The 16,270-nt window shown below is 48.1% G+C and overlaps 1 protein-coding gene across 6 annotated transcripts in view; it reads right to left on the bottom strand.

Annotated features, from left to right (window-relative positions):
• The window catches only part of HECTD4 (HECT domain E3 ubiquitin protein ligase 4), a 541,903-nt gene that overhangs the window by 28,503 nt on the left and 497,130 nt on the right, over window positions 1–16,270 (bottom strand). For all 6 annotated transcript variants that reach the window (XM_029571656.1, XM_029571654.1, XM_029571657.1 and 3 more), the window contains one exon: window positions 13,027–13,193. In XM_029571656.1, the coding sequence (XP_029427516.1) occupies window positions 13,027–13,193 (167 nt within the window). The remainder of the gene's footprint in view (window positions 1–13,026; window positions 13,194–16,270) is intronic.

Raw genomic sequence — 16,270 nt, forward strand, 5'->3', positions numbered from 1 at the left:
TGTTTTGTTGAAGCTACCACCACTATAAGGACTGTGTCAGAGCAAATACAGTTAAGTGAAAGGGGGGGGGGGGGGTGTGTGTGCAGAAAAAGCTGGTCTTGGCTCTGATCTTACATAATCCTTACCAAACTTAGTCTCATTGGAGAAAAAAATAACCCAAATAATATTTCACAGTTCCGATTCTTCGGAAGAATGTTTTATAATAAACCTCCCCCAATCCAAAAATAAAAAAAATCAATGCTACACCATTTAGGAGTTCCTCCTGTCACTGAGTACAGATATATTCAATGTTGGATAACTTAAGCTTGGAGAGTTTATGTAGTCCATCATGGACTACACAGACATGGTTGTGCAAGCTGCCAAACAGAGTAATTTTCAAAGACGAGTAAAATAGGAAAATTGGTTCTTACCTGCTAATTTTCGTTCTTGTAGAACCACGGATCAGTCTAGACCATGGGTTGAGCCTCCTGTCCAGCAGGTGGAGACAGACCAAAACTGTGAGGGTATCCTATATCAGGACAGAGCCTACCCTACACCCCTTCAGTATAAAGTACTTTCAAAGCAGATATAACTTCCTCCCAAAGATCAAGCAAGCAATAAGAAAAAACTAACAAATTGAACAAGTGAACAATTGAAAGGATTCTGTATGAATATTGTATACAATTTTATTTTCATCTGTTAGATGCTTACGGTGCCTTTAGTAATAGTAGACAACAAATCAGATAATTGTAAAAACCTGTAGAAAAAGACAGAACATTCGAGTGGACATATCAGATCTAGTATGGGCGGGTGTCTGGACTGATCCGTGGTACTACAGGAATGAAAATTAGCAGGTAAGAACCAATTTTCCTTTCCCTGTACGTACCCGGATCAGTCCAGACCATGGGATGTACCAAAGCTTCCCTAAACAGGGTGGGACTGAGATAGTCCCGCTCGAAGAACCTGCCGCCCGAAGGAGCCAAAAACTGGAGCCTGCACATCCAGACGGTAATGACGAGCAAGAGTATGCAGGGATTTCCAAGTAGCTGCCCTACATATTTCCTGCGGAGAGACTGATTGACTCTCTGCCCAAGAAGTAGCATGAGACCGTAAGGAATGAGCTTTTAAGCCTTCCAGCACGGGCCGACCCCTACAGATGTAAACCGACGCAATGGCCTCCTTTAGCTAACGCGCGATAGTGGCCTTGGAAGCCTTATTACCTTTATTTGGCCCACTCCACAGAACAAACAAGTGGTCAGAGACCCGGAGCTCATTTGTAACCTGAAGGTAACGCAGCAAGACCTGTTTCACATTGCGGCACCGCAGATCACCCCCAGCTCTATTTGCTACTTCTGACGAAGAAAAAGCCAGAAATTCCACCGACTGATTGACATGAAAAGAAGACACGACCTTTGGCAAGAAAGAGGGTACCGTCTTAAGGGATACCCCTGAATCCGAGAAACATAGAAAAGGCTCTCTGCACGACAACGCTTGGAGCTCTGAGATTCTTCTGGCTGAACAAATGGACACCAAGAAGATAGTTTTGAGAGTCAAATCCTTGAGCATAGCCCTCCTTAAGGGCTCAAAAGGAGCTTTGCAGAGAACCCGGAGAACCAAGCTAAGACTCCACGACGGACAAGTAACTCGGATCGGAGGATTCAAGTGCTTGGCTCCCTTGAGGAACCGGACGACATCCGGATGAGCCGCCACTGAATAACCGTCAATGGTGCCTAAGAGGGAACTGAGAGCGGAGACCTGCACTCGCAAGGAACTGAATGACACCCCTTGAGACTGTTCTGGAGAAAAGGACCTGGGAAACCGGAGCCTTACGAGCCGAGATACCCGAGGAGACACAAACATTTTCAAAAATCTTCCATACTCAGACATAAGCGAGAGAGTCTGCTTCCTGGCCCGCAATAGAGTGGATATAACTTCTTCCTTTTATCCCTTCTTTCTCAACCTCCGCCGTTCAAAAGCCAGGCCGCTAGACAGAAGCGATCCGCCTGATTGAAAAATACAGGACCCTGCTGAAGAAGATGGGAAAGATGACCGAGGCGTAGGGGACCACGGTCTGCGAGGCCATTCCGGAGCCAGAATGACAGGCTCGTGATGAAGCTCGATTCTTCGGAGTACTTTGCCCACTAACGGCCAGGGAGGGAACACGTACAGAAGAATGTCGTGGGGCCAGGGAAGGACCAGGGCATCCACCCCTTCCGCGCAATGTTCCCGTCTGCGGCTGAAGAACCGAGGAGCTTTCGCATTGGTCATGGTGGCCATCAGATCCAAGTGAGGGGGACTCCACCTGCGGATGATCAGGTTCATCGCTGCATCTGACAATTCCCACTCGCCTGAGTCTAACCTCTGGCGACTGAGGAAATCCGCTTGAACGTTCTCCTACCCCGCAATATAAGACACCGCTAAGTGCTCTAGGTGACGTTCTGCCCATGCAAAGAGCCTGCTGGCTTCCAGAGCGACTAGGCGACTCCTGGTGCCCCCTTGTCGATTGATGTAGGCTATAGTGGTGGAATTGTCCGACAGGACCCGCACCGCCTTGTGGAGAAGTAGGGGAAGGAAGGCCTTGAGAGCCAGTCGGACCGCTTGAGCTTCCAGTCGATTGATGTGCCAGCGAGATTGGGTCGGGGACCAATACCCCATAGCAGACTGGGTCTGGCATAAAGCTCCCCAGCCGGAGAGGCTGGCATCCGTTGTTACCACGATCCACTGCGGTGTCAGAAGGGACATCCCCTTCTGAAGATGGGCAGGTGATAGCCACCACTACAGTTCTGCGACGGTAGACTCGGAGAGCAGCAGGGGCGTCTGAAAATGTTCCGATACCGGATTCCAGCAGGATAGCAAGGTTTTCTGTAACGGACGCATATGCGCAAAAGCCCAGGGGACCAGATCGATAGTGGAGGCCATGGACCCCAGAACCTGGAAATAATCCCAGGTCGTTGGCAGGGCAAGAGAGAGAAACTTGCGCACTTGGCCCCTGTGTTTGAGCGATTGGTCCTCCGGAAGAAACACCCTGCCTACTCGAGTGTTGAATCGCGCCCCCAGGAACTCCAATGTCTGGGAGGGTTGAAACTTGCTCTTGGGAAAGTTGATGACCCACCCCAGAGAGGTCAGACACCACAGGACCTTGCTGACCGCCAGCTGGCAAAGAGATTTTGATTTGGCTCGGATGAGCCAATCGTCCAGGTAAGGATGGACTAGGACTCCGTCTCGACGCAGGATGGCCACCACTATCACCATTACCTTGGTGAGAGTGCACGGCGCCGTGGCAAGACCGAAGGGGAGTGCTCGAAACTGAAAATGTTGGCCGAGTATCTCGAACCGCTGGTGATCGCAGTAAATTGGGATGTGTAAGTAGGCCTCCGTCAGATCGAGCGAGGCCAAGAATTCTCCGGATCGAACTGCCACTATCACCACCCTCAAGGTTCCCATCTGAAAATGGGGAACCTTGAGAGCCCGGTTGACGCGCTTGAGATCCAAAATTGGACGAAAGGAGCCCTCCTTTTTGAGCACGACAAAGTAGATGGAATATTGGCCGGACCCTTGTTCTTCCACTGGGACTGGGACTATGGTCTTCAGTTCCAGCAGTCTGCGCAGTGTTTGTTCGACCGCAGGCCTCTTTTGACTTCCGCAGGGGGAGATCAGGTGAAGATCCGGTAGGTCTCTAGTAAATTCTAACGCGTAGCCCTTTTCTATCACCTCTAGGACCCACTGGTCCGTCGTTATGGTGGCCCATTCCCCGGAGAAACTGGGACAGTCGTCCACCTAAGTCTCGAACAGAGGAATGAGCCAGCCCCATCTCATTGTGAGGAGGACTTGGTGACAGAGTGTTGCTGGCTACTATCCCTGAAAGGCTGACATCCCCGAAAGGAATGAGGCCAGGATTGAGATCGGGAAGCATTACCCCTTGAGAACTAGCCCCTTGCCCTGGTGGAAAAATGGCATTGCCCCCTAAATCTAGTGCAAGAGGGTAAGAAGGACTTAGACCAGGGGTGGGCAATTCCGGTCCTCGAGGGCCGCAAACCAGTCGGGTTTTCAGTATATCCTTAATGAATATGCATGAGAGAGACCTGCATACACACTTCCTCAGTTGTATGCAAATCTATTTCATGCATATTCATTAGGGGTATCCTGAAAACCAGACTGGTTTGCAGCCCTCGAGGACCGGACTTGCCCACCCCTGCCTTAGACTGTTTTGGGCGGTCCTCCGGCAACTTATGAACCTTATTTTCTACCAGGGATTTGATAAGTTGCTCTAGGTCCTCACCAAAAAGCAACTGGCCCTTGAAGGAAAGGGTTCCCAACTGCGCTTTGGAAGAGGCGTCTGCTGACCAATTTCTCAGCCAGAGGAGGCGCCTGGCTGAGACCGCGAAGACCATTGCCTTGGCTTGCACTTGCAGAAGATCGTACAGGGCGTCCGCCCCATACGCAATTGCTCCCTCCAAGCGATCCGCCTGCTCCGCCTCTGCAGACGGGAGGTCTTGGGTGCTGAGTAATTGTTGAACCCACCTGAGGCTTGCCTGCTGCATGAGACTGCCACAGATTGTCGTCCGAACTCCCAAGGACAGGACCTCAAATATGCGTTTGAGGTAAAATTCCAACTTGCGGTCCTGGACATCCGTTAGAGCCGTAGCCCCAACTACCGGGATGGTGGTGTGTTTGGTAACCGCCGTGATAGAGGAATCTACCTTAGGCATCTTAAGTAGATTCAAGCAGTCCTCAGGAAGGGAGTAGAGCTTGTCCATAGCTCTCCCCACTCAGAGTCCCGCCTCAGGGGACTCCCATTCCCTAAGGAGCATCAGTTTATGCATAGGGTGAAAAGGAAACGTACATGGAAGAGCCCTAAGTCCCGCCAGGACCGGGTCCATGTTGGCAGGCATTGCCGTCGTAACCTTATCCGCCGGGGGCAACTCAATTCTCAGTTCCTGCAAAATGAAAGGAATGAGTGGTTCTAGTTCCTCCTTTTGAAATAAGCATAGCACCCGAGGATCGTCCCCCTCGAGGGGGGGGGGGGTTAGGAAGCTGCGGGTCAACATCCGGATCTGGAATGGGGAGCGGCGGCAGCTGTGGCGGATATGGAGGCGGCGGGACCCCCGGGACCACCCTAACCCTAACTGAGCCCTGGCCCTCAGTCGCCTTCGGAGGTTGTGGAGGAGAAATTTGCGGGTTTTTTGGTGGGGGGGGGGCAGGGATGGATCCTCCTCCTGCTGTAAGCTGGCTAAATAGGACTTGTGCATAAGAAGCACAAACTCTGTGGAGAAACAAGACTTAGACTTCCTGGGGGAGGGGGGGGGTAGGAGGGGGGTAGGGAAAGGTCAGGCTTCCCCTCCGGGGCATGAGGGGGACTCAAATCTGGAGGAGAAACAAAAAAATTGGCTTCACCTTCCTCCTGCACATCCGATTCTGCATTTGAGCCTGCTTCCAAGATGGCTGCCGTTCCCGGCCTGGAAAACCGCGGGCCACGCGGCGGGGAACTTGCCCCCGGGTCGCTGTGGGCGAGGGGACCAATGAGCGACCCTCCCCACCCGGTAGGCACCCTGAACAGAGGCCTCCGCGGGAAAAACGTATGGCAGACTCTCCACATGCTTTACAGATGCTGGAATGGGGCATCAGCGCTGAAGAAAAAAAAATCGCTAAAAAAGTAAAAACAGCTGAGCTGTGCAGGGCTGAAGTCGGTCAGTGGAGGCAGCGACTGAACTCTGCACGCTGCCGGAGCTGTCCACAGTTCTTAAAAAGTAACAAATACAAGTAACAAATACAGCCCTGCTTGTACCCTTTTTTTTTTTTTTTTTTAAACTGCTCAGCTAAGCCAGGGGAAAAACATTCCCTGAGAGGATACTGTTTTACAGTGGACAGCTAGATAATGGGGGAGGGACTGGACCACCAGTATCACCACAGATGGTTACCGGGGAAAAAGGGACCTAGGATGGGCAAGCCCCCCCCCCCCCCCTACCCCCACCAGGCAGCAGAGCGAAGAGACCAAACTGTCTCTGTGAGGAAAAAAAGGGAGAAAACTTTCAAAGTCCTCTTTTTTTTAAACAAAATTTAATTCTTGCTTGATCCAGACCAAAAGTAAAGAAAATCCCCTCAGGGAAACTAAGGGAAGAAGAAGAAGGGGAAAGGAAAATTAGTTCTTACCTGTTAATTTTTGTTCCTGTAGTACCACGGATCAGTCCAGACCGTGGGTTGAGCCTCCTGTCCAGCAGATGGAGACAAACCAAAACTGAAAGGATATCCTATATCAGGACAGAGCCTACCCTGCAGCCCTTCAGTATAACTATTGTGAAAGCAGAAAAAAAGCAACCATAACAGGATCAAGCAAGTAACTATAAAACTCAATTGAGCAACTCAATAACATTTGAAGGGACTCTAGAGAGAAACGCTCTTGCATATACTTGGTTCCCAACAACCAAAGCTTCCGGTGTAAACGTCCGGTGTGCTGTAGAGAAATAAAGTACCGACTTCTGAAAATCTGCAATAAAAAAGCTTCGAGTGGACGATATGAAAGAAGAAGTAGGGAAGGGCGTCTGGACTGATCTGTGGTACTACAGGAACGAAAATTAACAGGTAAGAACTAATTTTCCTTTCCCTGTACGTACCCAGATCAGTCCAGACCATGGGATGTACCAAAGCTTCCCTAAACCGGGTGGGACCGAGACAGTCCCGCTCGAAGCACTTGCCTACCAAAAAAATCAAAGACTGGTGCTTGCACATCCAGGCGGTAGTGTCGAGCAAAAGTATGCAGGGACGGCCAGGTAGCGGCACTCAAATTTCTTGCGGAGAAACCGACTGATTCTCCGCCCAGGAAGTAGCTTGAGAACGCAGTGAATGGGCCTTTAGGCCCTCAGGAACCGTCCGACCTTGACAAAGATATGCCGAGGAGATTGCCTCTTTTAACCATTGAGCAATGGTAGCCTTAGAGGCTGGTTTGCCCCGATTCGGACCACTCCAGATGACAAAGAGATGATCCGATACCCGAAAGTCGTTGGTAACCTGGAGGTACCGGAGTAGAACGCGTTTAACATCAAGTCTGCGAAGGTCACCCCCAGCGGTCCCCGCAACTTCTTCTGGAGAGAACACAGGGAGCTCCACCGACTGGTTGACATGGAAGATGGAAATGACCTTCGGCAAGAAAGAAGGCACCATTTTGAGAGAGACTCCGAAATTGGAAAACTGCAGAAAGGGTTCCCGTCAGGACAATGCTTGGATCTCAGAAACTCATCGAGCGGAACAGATAGACACTAGAAAGACCGTTGCCCAATGGAGGGGCTCGAATGGAGCAGTACAGAGAGCCCGAAGGACGATATTAAGACTCCACAACGGGCAAGTGGAGCGAATGGATGGCTTCAGGTGCTCGATGCCTTTCAAGAACCGAATCACGTCCGGATGAGGCGCTACGGGATGACCGTCGACTCTATCGAGAAGGACTCCGAGAGCGGACACTTTTACGTGCAATGAATCGAAGGAGAGACCCTTGGAAAGACCCTTCTGGAGGAAAGAAAGTATCACCGAAATCGGAGCGGAGCGCTCCGAAACACCCGATTCTCCTCAGATGGTCTCAAAAACTTTCCACACGCGTACATAAATCAGCGAAGTGGACTGCTTGCAAGCCCGCATAAGAGTAGAGATAATGTCCTCCTTATAGCCCTTATAGCCCTTACGCCTCAGACATCGCCGTTCAAAAGCCAGGCTGCTAGACAAAAGCAATCGGCCTGGTCGAAAAATTCAGGCCCCTGCCGAAGCAGGCGAGGAAGATGGCCGAGCTGAAGAGGCTCGTCCGTTGCCAGGTTGATGAGGTCCGCGAACCACGGTCTGCGAGGCCATTCAGATACTACCAGAACTACTGGCCCCTGGTGGAGTTCTATTCTTCGGAGAATTTTTCCCACCAGAGGCCACGGAGGGAACACGTAGAGAAGGACGTCTGTGGGCCAGGGGAGAGCTAGAGCATCCACGCCCTCCGAACAGTGTTCCCTCCAGCGGCTGAAGAACCTGTTGGCCTTGGCATTGCGCAAGGTTGCCATGAGATACAGGTGAGGGGGACCCCACCTGTCGATGATCAGATCCATGGCTTGGTCCGAGAGTTCCCACTCTCCTGGATCCAGAGACTGGTGACTGAGGAAATCAGCCTGTACATTCTCCTTGCCCGCTATATGGGAGGCCGCCAGCAAAGAGACGGCTCCGCCCAAGCAAAGAGACGGCTGGCTTCTAGAGCCACCAGGTGACTGCGAGTGCCCCACTGGTGGTTGATATAAGCAACCATGGTGGAGTTGTCAGATAGGACCCTCACCGCCCTGCCGTGGATTAAGGGTAGAAACTACTGTAGCGCCAGATGCACTGCCCGGGCCTCCAGCCGATTGATGTGCCACCGAGTCTGAACCGGAGACCAAATCCCCTGCGTGGTCTGGGACTGGCAGACTGCTCCCCAGCCGGAGAGACTGGCATCCATGGTCACTATCAGCCACTGTGGAGTCTGAAGAGGCATTCCCCGGAGAAGATAAGGAAGCGAAAGCCACCACTGCAAGGCGGCGATGGTAGAGACCGAAAGCGGGAGAACCGTGTGAAACTGCTCCGACACCGGCTGCCAACGGGATAGCAAAGCTCTCTGTAACAGACACATATGTACAAAGGCCCATGGGACCGCAGAGACAGAAGAATCCACTGTGGGAGTCCGCAGCATGTCTAAGCAATCCTCCGGGAGGGTGTAGAGCTTGTCCATAGCTCTCCCGACATGCAGTCCCGCTTCGGGAGCTTCCCATTCCCAGAGGAGTAACAATTTGTGCATAGGATGGCACTTGCCGGAGCCCTAAGACCTGCTAGGACCAGTCCATGTCTTTGGGCAGCGAAGCCGTCAGCATATCCGCAGGGGGCCCCTCAATTCCCAGCTCCTGAAGGACAAAGGGAATGAGGGGTCTCAATTCATCCTTCTGAAACATGCGGAGGACCTGGGTGTCATCCCCCTCCAGGGGGGGAGCGCTCCCGCCAAATCTGCCGAGGGATCCGGGTCCAGAGCACCCAGAGGCGCCGGGGGGTCAGAAATGGGGGTTACCCCCGGGACCACCCGCACCCTAACGGGCCCCTGTGGCTCCGGGATCGGGAGAACGGGCGGCGGAGTTGGTCACGGGATTTTCGCCGGCAGGGGACCTGGGGAAGGGTCCTCCTCCTCCTGCAAGCTGGCCAAATAAGATTTGTGCAGGAGAAGCACAAATTCTGAAGAAAATCGAGGCCTAGCTTTGCCAGAGGGGGGGCGGGGGAGGGGGGGTCAGGGACCTCATCCTGAGGCAACAAAGGGCTTAAATCAGGGGGAAACTCTTTAAAATTCGGGTCCCCAGCCCCTGGCAGCTCCAAATCGGGAGCTGCAGAGATCCCCAAAATGCCCGCCGTTCCCGCAGTTTGCCGACCCGGGAATGGCCGTGCCATGCGGAGGGGTTTACAACCGCGGGCTAAATTTGGCTGCCCTGCCAAGGGGGGGCCTTCCTCACCCGGCAGGCACGCTGAGCAGAGCCCCTCGCGCAATAGGCATGACGAGGGCTCATCACAAGCAAGGCAGGCACTAGGACACGGTATCCCCACTGAAGAGGAGCCGCGATCTGAAGAAAAAAACAGCTGACAGAAGAAAAAAATGCTTTACTAGCTGCTGGCGGGCGTGGAGGCAGAGGAGTGAACCCTGCACGCTCCTCTGGGTCTGGCTGCCGGCTTGTGGCTTTAAAGTATGTAAAAAATTTCCCCACTTCTTGTATTCCTTTTTTTTACAAACTGGGAGGAAGTGAAAATGAAACTGAGGGGCACTGAGCCCTACAAGGCAGCCAGAGGGGGGTAAGTGACTGGACCACCAGTATCAGCCCCCCACACCAAGGAAGCAGTCTCGTACTTAGGCTATGCCCTGCACAAGGGGCTAAGCCCCCCTAAGTCCAGCAAGAGCCTGGAGATGGAAACGTCTCCTGTGAAAAAGAAAAGAGACAGAGTCAAACTGAAACAAAATCAAAAGAATATATTATTATTTTTCTTTTTTTAAAGATTGAGATAATACTAAAATAGGTTACTACTTGCTTGATCCGCAACGAAGAGAAAACAACAGGAAAACCAAAGGCTGACTAGCCCAGATTAGGAGACCGCAGGGTGAGCTGATCCATCTGCTGGAGACAGACAAATACTGAAGGGCTGCAGGGTAGGCTTTGTCCTAATATAGAATATCCTTTCAGTTTTGGTCTGTCTCCATCTGCTGGACAGGAGGCTCAACCCACGGTCTGGACTGATCCGGGTACATACAGGGAACCATAGGTTCAGCTGCCTGCACCTGCTGGAGACAGATGAATACTGAAGGGGTGTAGGGTAGGCTCTGTCCTGATATAGGATACCCTCACAGTTTTGGTCTGTCTCCACGTGATGGACAGGAGGCTCAACCCATGGTCTGGACTGATCCGGGTACGTACAGGGAAGGTGCTTTACCCACAGAAATGGCTCCTTATAAAACTGCCAGCCTGATATGCAGGTAAGAACATAAGAACATAAAAAATGCCATACTGGGTCAGACCAAGGTCCATCAAGCCTAGCATCCTGTTTCCAGCAGTGGCCAATTCAGGCCATAAGAACCTGGCATGTACCCAAAAACTAAGTCTATTCCATGTTACCATTGCTAATGGCAGTGGCTATTCTCTAAGTGAACTTAATAGCAGGTAATGGACTTCTCCTCCAAGAACTTATCCAATCCTTTTTTAAACACAGCTATACTAACTGTACTAACCACATCCTCTGGCAACAAATTCCAGAGTTTAATTGTGCGTTGAGTAAAAAAGAACTTTCTCAGATTAGTTTTAAATGTGCCCCATGCTAACTTCATGGAGTGCCCCCTAGTCTTTCTACTATCCGAAAGAGTAAATAACCGATTCACATCTACCCGTTCTAGACCTCTCATGATTTTACTGTATCACCAACACTGGCAAAGATCATTAATCTATCCTTAGAGGAAGGATCCATGCCTGACGCACTAAAAGGAGCCATCGTAAAACCTATTTTAAAAAAGAAAAACAGTGACCCACTGAACCTGAGTAACTACAGACCAGTATCGAACCTACCCTTAATCCCAACGTTAATAGAAAAAACTATACAAAAGCAACTAGCAGAACACCTAGATAACAATAACATCCTTTATCCATCACAACATGGCTTTCGAAAACACTATAGCACAGAGACACTTCTGCTTGCACTTACAGATAACATCATGAGGGGATTTGATAACGGTAAACATTACATTCTAGTGATGCTTGACCTGTCAGTAGCATTTGACACTGTAAATCATGACATACTCTTAAATAGACTAGAAGAAATAGGCCTAAACAACAAAACTATCAAATGGTTCAGATCATATCTCAATGACAGATATTTTCAGGTACAAATTAAAGACGCTATATAAAAAAAAAATAAACCTTCAAACGGGAGTACCCCAAGGATCTGCCCTCTCCGCAACACTTTTCAACATATACTTACTACCACTATGCCACCTGCTAGCTGGTCTGGGAATCACAGACTATATATACGCTGATGATATCAAATTAATTTTACCCATTGACGATACAATTGAGAAAACATTAAACTTAGCAAACATGTATCTAGATATCATCAAACAGCTACTAAACCAAATGGAATTAGTAATTAATATAGAGAAGACAGAATTCTTACATTTAGAGAGAAAAAATACAGAAATCAAACATAGTCCAATCACACTAAAAAACAATCAACAAATAATACTTGCAGAAAAAGTACGGAATCTAGGAGTAATAATTGACCCCGAACTAAGCTTAAAACAACACATATCTCTAAAAGTAAGAGAAGGATATGCTAAACTCATGGTCCTCAGGAGACTGAAACCACTTCTGACAATGGCCAACTTTCGATCGGTGCCACAAAGCATTAATATTTGCGAGCACTGATTATTGTAATGCACTTCTACTAGGTCTTCCATATACCTCACTAAGACCATTACAGGTTCTGCAAAACTCAGCCGCAAGAGTTTTAACTGGCAAAAGTAAAAGAGATCACATCACCGAAACACTGGCTGAACTACACTGGCTTCCCATTGAACAAAGAATACACTATAAAACACTGTGCACCATACATAAGTTAATACATAACGAACATGCAGGCTGGTTAAATACAGCCCTACGTGTACACATCCCTAACAGAAACCTAAGGTCAGCAAACAAAGCACTCCTAACCATTCCATCAGTCAAAACTGTAAGACTAACACAGGTACGAGAGAGAGCATTATCACTGGCAGGACCCATACTATGGAACTCCATGCCCCTAGATTTAAGACTACAAAGAGACAGCAAAACCTTTAGAAAAAGTTTAAAAACCTGGCTCTTTAAACAAGCTTTTCAGAAAGAGAAAGGAGAATAGAAACCAGGGACAGGCAAAGCACGATCAATATAACATCCACATACACTGCTGTATTCACTAAGTGTGTAGTCTTTAAAGGACAAGTCACAATTTTAAAGTTAATTCTGTAATAAAAACCGAGATAGAGACATGGACATGATTAATTACATTTAACATTATTGATCACCAACTATGTTATCGAACCTTATGGCACTCTTGTAAATGTGCAAATTACAGTATCATTAATTTTATGTGCCTCAATGTAAACCGTTGTGACGGTCTCCTCCAAATGACGGTATAGAAAAGATTTAAAATAAAATAAATAAATAAATAAACATCTCTATCATATCCCCCCCTCAGTCGTCTCTTCTCCAAGCTGAAATGTCCTAACCTCTTTAGTCTTTCCTCATAGGGGAACTCACTCTTTAGTCTTTCCTCATAAGTAACTCACACAAGTAAATTTTCCAGAAATTGGGGGCAGTTTTCATGCTATAATTTTCAAAGTGAACATATGCTCACGTTCTCTTTGAAAACTAGTGTAATTTTCAGTAATTTACATGTTTATTTGCTGAGTTTATGTAGGCTGTTAAAAAAAATTATCCTCATTATGTCCAACTTGATAAGGTCTTTGCAGAATGGCTGGAAAAGCTAACTACTCACACGACAGGAATGTGTCTGCCCCTAGGGCACAGCTCTAACTCTTCGCCAGTCATGGTCAGATATGTGAATTTGCAGCATGGCTTGTTTGGAGAGTCGGGGCTCTCAGTGGTGAGATGCTGGGAGGCGATTTCTGCACACAATGCCTCAAGTTCGGTCTCATCATTTATCTAAAAGAATAAACAACAGAGTGAAGTAAACTGTAGTGTCTTCAACTCCATCCTATACCTGAGCGATGCAGTAGCAAAACCAGGATCGGGAATATCCTTTCTTCCACTGAATGGAATGTTGTAACAACCAAAATGGATATGCATACAGTGAGGAAAGATTCAATAAAATTCGGCATAACTCTCAATTTCTAATCAAGAAGGATTCAGTACTGAAAAGGGAAAGTGAAGCGAAAATCAGGAGCGTCTTGCAGCCCTGAGTGGAATGGCTCCTGCCAGGCCTGGCTGGTTCTTACAGTACTTAAACCATTTCATTTTCATAAACACTCTAGCTGAACTTCAGGTAAACGTGAAATGCAAAATCTGGGCTATTCCATCACCCAACAGTATCGCTGCAGTCCACTCAAAGTTCGGTTGATTTAATTCCCATAAAACACTAAGGAGGTAATTTTAAGAGTTCCACACGTAAAAATTAGCATATGTATACGTAAGCAGCCTGTACTGGTGTAATTGTTATTTTCTAAATGTCAAAAGAACGCATGTACGTTTCACGCGCACATATACATGCGGAAAAAAAAGAGGTGGTCTGGGGTGCTTCGTAGCAGGGCCAACCATTACGCATGCAAGTTGCGATTTTAAAACACATTTATGCACGTACATTTGACAAATTATGTAATTTTACACCTACTAATTATCTTGCCTAATTGCTATCAGAGTTGTTTATTGTACACTATCGGCTGGGTGGGAGGTCTGAGTGAATTGGAGGGTAGTTTAGGCTGAAAAACCAGGCGGGTTTCAATGACCTGGAAAAGGGCTGAGTGCACTGGAGGATTAATTAGTACCCGCAATGGTGAATCCTATTTTTTCCCCCATGTAAATTTTGGAAATAAGTAGGAAAAGTATGTGATTTCAATGCATTGCACATTTGCGCATAAGCACAAATGCGCATATTTTATGATATGCATGGGTTCTAAAATATTGTCGAGATTTATGCACAGCCATATACACGTGTATATGCCACCTCACATAGTTATTTGAAAGTTGTCCTCCCTTTTTTTTAAAAGCAGAAATGATTAAAGCAGTTCAGTAGTAATACATCAGAATAATTATTGTTGATATTTTATTACTATTGCCATCATATAATGTGTCTTCCAGTGGCCCTATGGAGGAAAAAGCAGCATGTTATTGTTGTGCATGGATGTCCATTTCAGACTCATCCTCAATCCTAACATGTTTTTACTCTGCACTCACTGAAGGGGTAAAAGAAAAATTGATTTTTACCTGCTAATTTTCATTCCTGTAATACCACAGACCAGTCCAGACCAGTGGGTTATTCATCCCTTCCAGCAGATGGAGTCAGAGAACAAAACTTTGAGGCACAAATGGCCTCCCTAAGCCAACGAGATATGGTAGCCTTAAAGGCTTGACCCTTTCTTCAGTCCACTGAAGAGGACAAACAGATCCTATGAGTGACAAAAAGCATTAGTAACCTCCAAATACCGAAATAGCATCCACCGCACATCTAGAAGATGTAATTCTCTATCCTGAGGAGACTTTTTCGACCACTCTGGAAAACCCGGAAGATCTACCGTCTGATTAACATGAAGGGCAGACATCAGAAAAAAAGGAAGGCACTGTTCTCAATTAGATTCCATTCCCGGAAACCCATAAAAACGGATCCCTACATGACAGAGCCCAAAGTTCCAAAATCCTTCAAGCTGAACAAACAGCTACCAAAAAGACTGCTTTTAGAGTCAAATCCTTTAGGGTTGCCCTTCTCAAGAGATCAAAGGGGGGTCTGCAAAGGACACAAACTACTAGGTTGAGACTCCAATTCGGGCAGATTGTTCACACCAGAGGAAGTAACAGCTTAGCCCCTTTGAGGAACCTTACCACATCCGGATGAACAGACAGAGTCCTACCCTGAAATCTGCCTCTAAGAGCACCCAAGGTAGCCACCTGCACACGAAGCGAGTTGTAAGCCAAACCCTTGGACAACACATGCTGCAGGAAATCCAGCACATGTGACACCTCCACCGCCAACGGATCTAGATGATGCTGAAGACACCAAATTTCAAACAGTTTCCAGACCCTAATATACGCCATAGAAGTTGCCAGTCTTCTGGATTTAAGACTGGAGATGACCTGTTTGGAGTATCCCTTCAATCAGTCTCTGCCTCTCAAAAGCCAAGCCACGAGACAAAAGAGATCCTCCTGATCTGAAAATATGGGACCCTGATGCAACAGGTCTGGAAGATGAGTCAGACTGAGAGGACCTTCCACTGCAAGTCGCACCAGATCTGCAAACCATGGTCTCCACGGCTACTCCGGTGCTGCTAGAACCATGGCCCCGGGATGTGATTCTATGCGCCTGAGGACCCGACCTATGAGGGGCCAAGGAAGAAAGATGTACAGAATTCCATTGGCCAAGGGCACACCAGAGCATCGAGGCCCACCAAACAGAGTTCCTTTCGGCGATGAAGAATCTCTCCGTCTTGGAGTTATTTATTTATTTTATTTATTTATTTATTAACTTTTATCTACCGACATTCGTGAAGCACATCATGCCGGTTTACAATGAACTCAGGTGGGAGATACAGTATAACAAAATGACAATAAAACAGTATGAAAAAACTAACGCAAGAGCAAAAACAAACCCAAAACCAAATACAACAAAATAAACAATAAATGGAACCAAGGAATAGAGATTTGAGGGGGTAGGGGGGGGGAGAAAGGGAAGGGGTGGGAGGTGGGTGGGAAAGGGGGATAAGGGGGGAAGGGGGGAGAGGTATAGATAACAGAGGTAAAAGGGAGGGAATAAAGCGGAAAAGAGGAATGCTATGTACAGATGCCTAATGTACAGGAAACATTTGATTAAATAGGAATAAGGAACAATTGAAACAGGAGGTAATTACTGGGAAGGGTTTCTTCAAGGGTAAGTAGGGGGTGTGGAGGGCAGGGGAAAAGGGGAAAAAAGGGGGGGGGTAGGGAGGTGGCTGGGTGTCGAGGATAAAGGGAGGTGGCCAGGGGAGGAGGGGAGGGGAGGGAGTTGAGCTGAGTCACCATAAGATCCAATTGGG

The sequence above is a fragment of the Rhinatrema bivittatum genome, chromosome 11 (assembly GCF_901001135.1).
Source record: "Rhinatrema bivittatum chromosome 11, aRhiBiv1.1, whole genome shotgun sequence".
Lineage (NCBI taxonomy): Eukaryota > Metazoa > Chordata > Amphibia > Gymnophiona > Rhinatrematidae > Rhinatrema > Rhinatrema bivittatum.